At 30.6% G+C, this 1,260-nt stretch overlaps 1 protein-coding gene across 1 annotated transcript in view; it reads right to left on the bottom strand.

Annotated features, from left to right (window-relative positions):
• The window catches only part of cpne8 (copine VIII), a 43,740-nt gene that overhangs the window by 20,098 nt on the left and 22,382 nt on the right, over nt 1-1,260 (bottom strand). The window contains exon 9 of the mRNA XM_016238549.1: nt 116-157. Coding sequence (XP_016094035.1) covers nt 116-157 — 42 coding nt within the window. The remainder of the gene's footprint in view (nt 1-115; nt 158-1,260) is intronic.

Below are 1,260 nucleotides of genomic sequence, written 5' to 3'. Positions count from 1 at the left end.
CACACACACACACACACACACACACACACACACACACACACACACACACACAGTCTCATGCCTTATCTTGATGCATCTTATCTTCAGTATAACAAAATGATTGTTTCTTTCTTACCCTCCATCTCTGTCCCAGTCATACACCTCGATTTTTATTGCTCTGCAAAAAAAGAAAAGAAAGCTCAGTCATTAAAAGCATGTATTATATAGGTCACTCTATTTTATGTCAAGTAATTTTTTTTTTAAGATTAAGTAAATTTCTTTAAAGATTTTAATCATTCTATCAGACAAATAATGTCTTCAAGTTTTGATAAATTATACCATCTCAAGCTGGATTAATATATTTTGTGTGTGTGTGTGTGTGTGTGTGTGTGTGCTTTCAGATTGGAAACAGGCTTGACAATTTTACAATTAAATTAGACATTTTAAGCTTGTGGTCAAGGTCACAACACTAGTTGTTTATTATTAACAGAACATCTATTTTTCTATTATGAATTGCTTACTAAACAAAATCTTTGTAACAGGGTTGACATTTTAAGATCATTGCCAACTGGCAAACATAAAAACAATAAGGTAAAGTAATTAAAAAGATGCTGAATTCATCTGAAATTAATGTTTTACATTTAATGTTTATTATTTACATTTTTTTAGTTTATTATTTTAATAAGAGGATTGTAACAGGGTTGACACAAAAATAGGGTGACCATACGCCCTCTTTTTCCTGGACACGTCCTGGCCAGGATTTCTATATTGCCTAAATATCCAGGTTTTGGCTTTGTTTTGAAGCGGCACTGCACAGACAGATCGGTGTATGACATCAAAGTACCGTGAGAGCCATTCGAAAGCATAAGGAGCGTCTGGTCTCTATAGTTCTCATGGTACTTTGGTGTCATACACCAATCGAACTGCCAATCATTTTAAACTAACAAATTAAGAAATTGGTAAGAAATCAGTACTCAAAAATATTTTTAAAAAATGCTGTTCTTTTGAATTTTAGAACCAAATCAGCATATTAGAATGATTTCTGAAGGATCATGTGACTTGAGTAATGATGCTGAAAATTCTGCATTATATCACAAGAATAAATTACATTTTACTATATATTAAAATAGAAAACAGTTATTTTAAATTGTAATAATATTTCACAATATTACTGTTTTTAGTCTATTTTTGCTTAAATAAGTTTCTTTAAAAAAGTAATTATGCTAAAAATTAAAAAATCTTACCGACTCCAAACTTTTAAAAAGTAGTGTATGTGTGTGT

Source organism: Sinocyclocheilus grahami, unplaced genomic scaffold, assembly GCF_001515645.1.
Source record: "Sinocyclocheilus grahami isolate Dianchi unplaced genomic scaffold, SAMN03320097.WGS_v1.1 scaffold543.1, whole genome shotgun sequence".
In the NCBI taxonomy this organism is placed as follows: domain Eukaryota; kingdom Metazoa; phylum Chordata; class Actinopteri; order Cypriniformes; family Cyprinidae; genus Sinocyclocheilus; species Sinocyclocheilus grahami.
The sequence above is the reverse complement of the archived record's forward strand: the minus strand, read 5'-3'. Positions and strand labels throughout refer to the sequence as shown.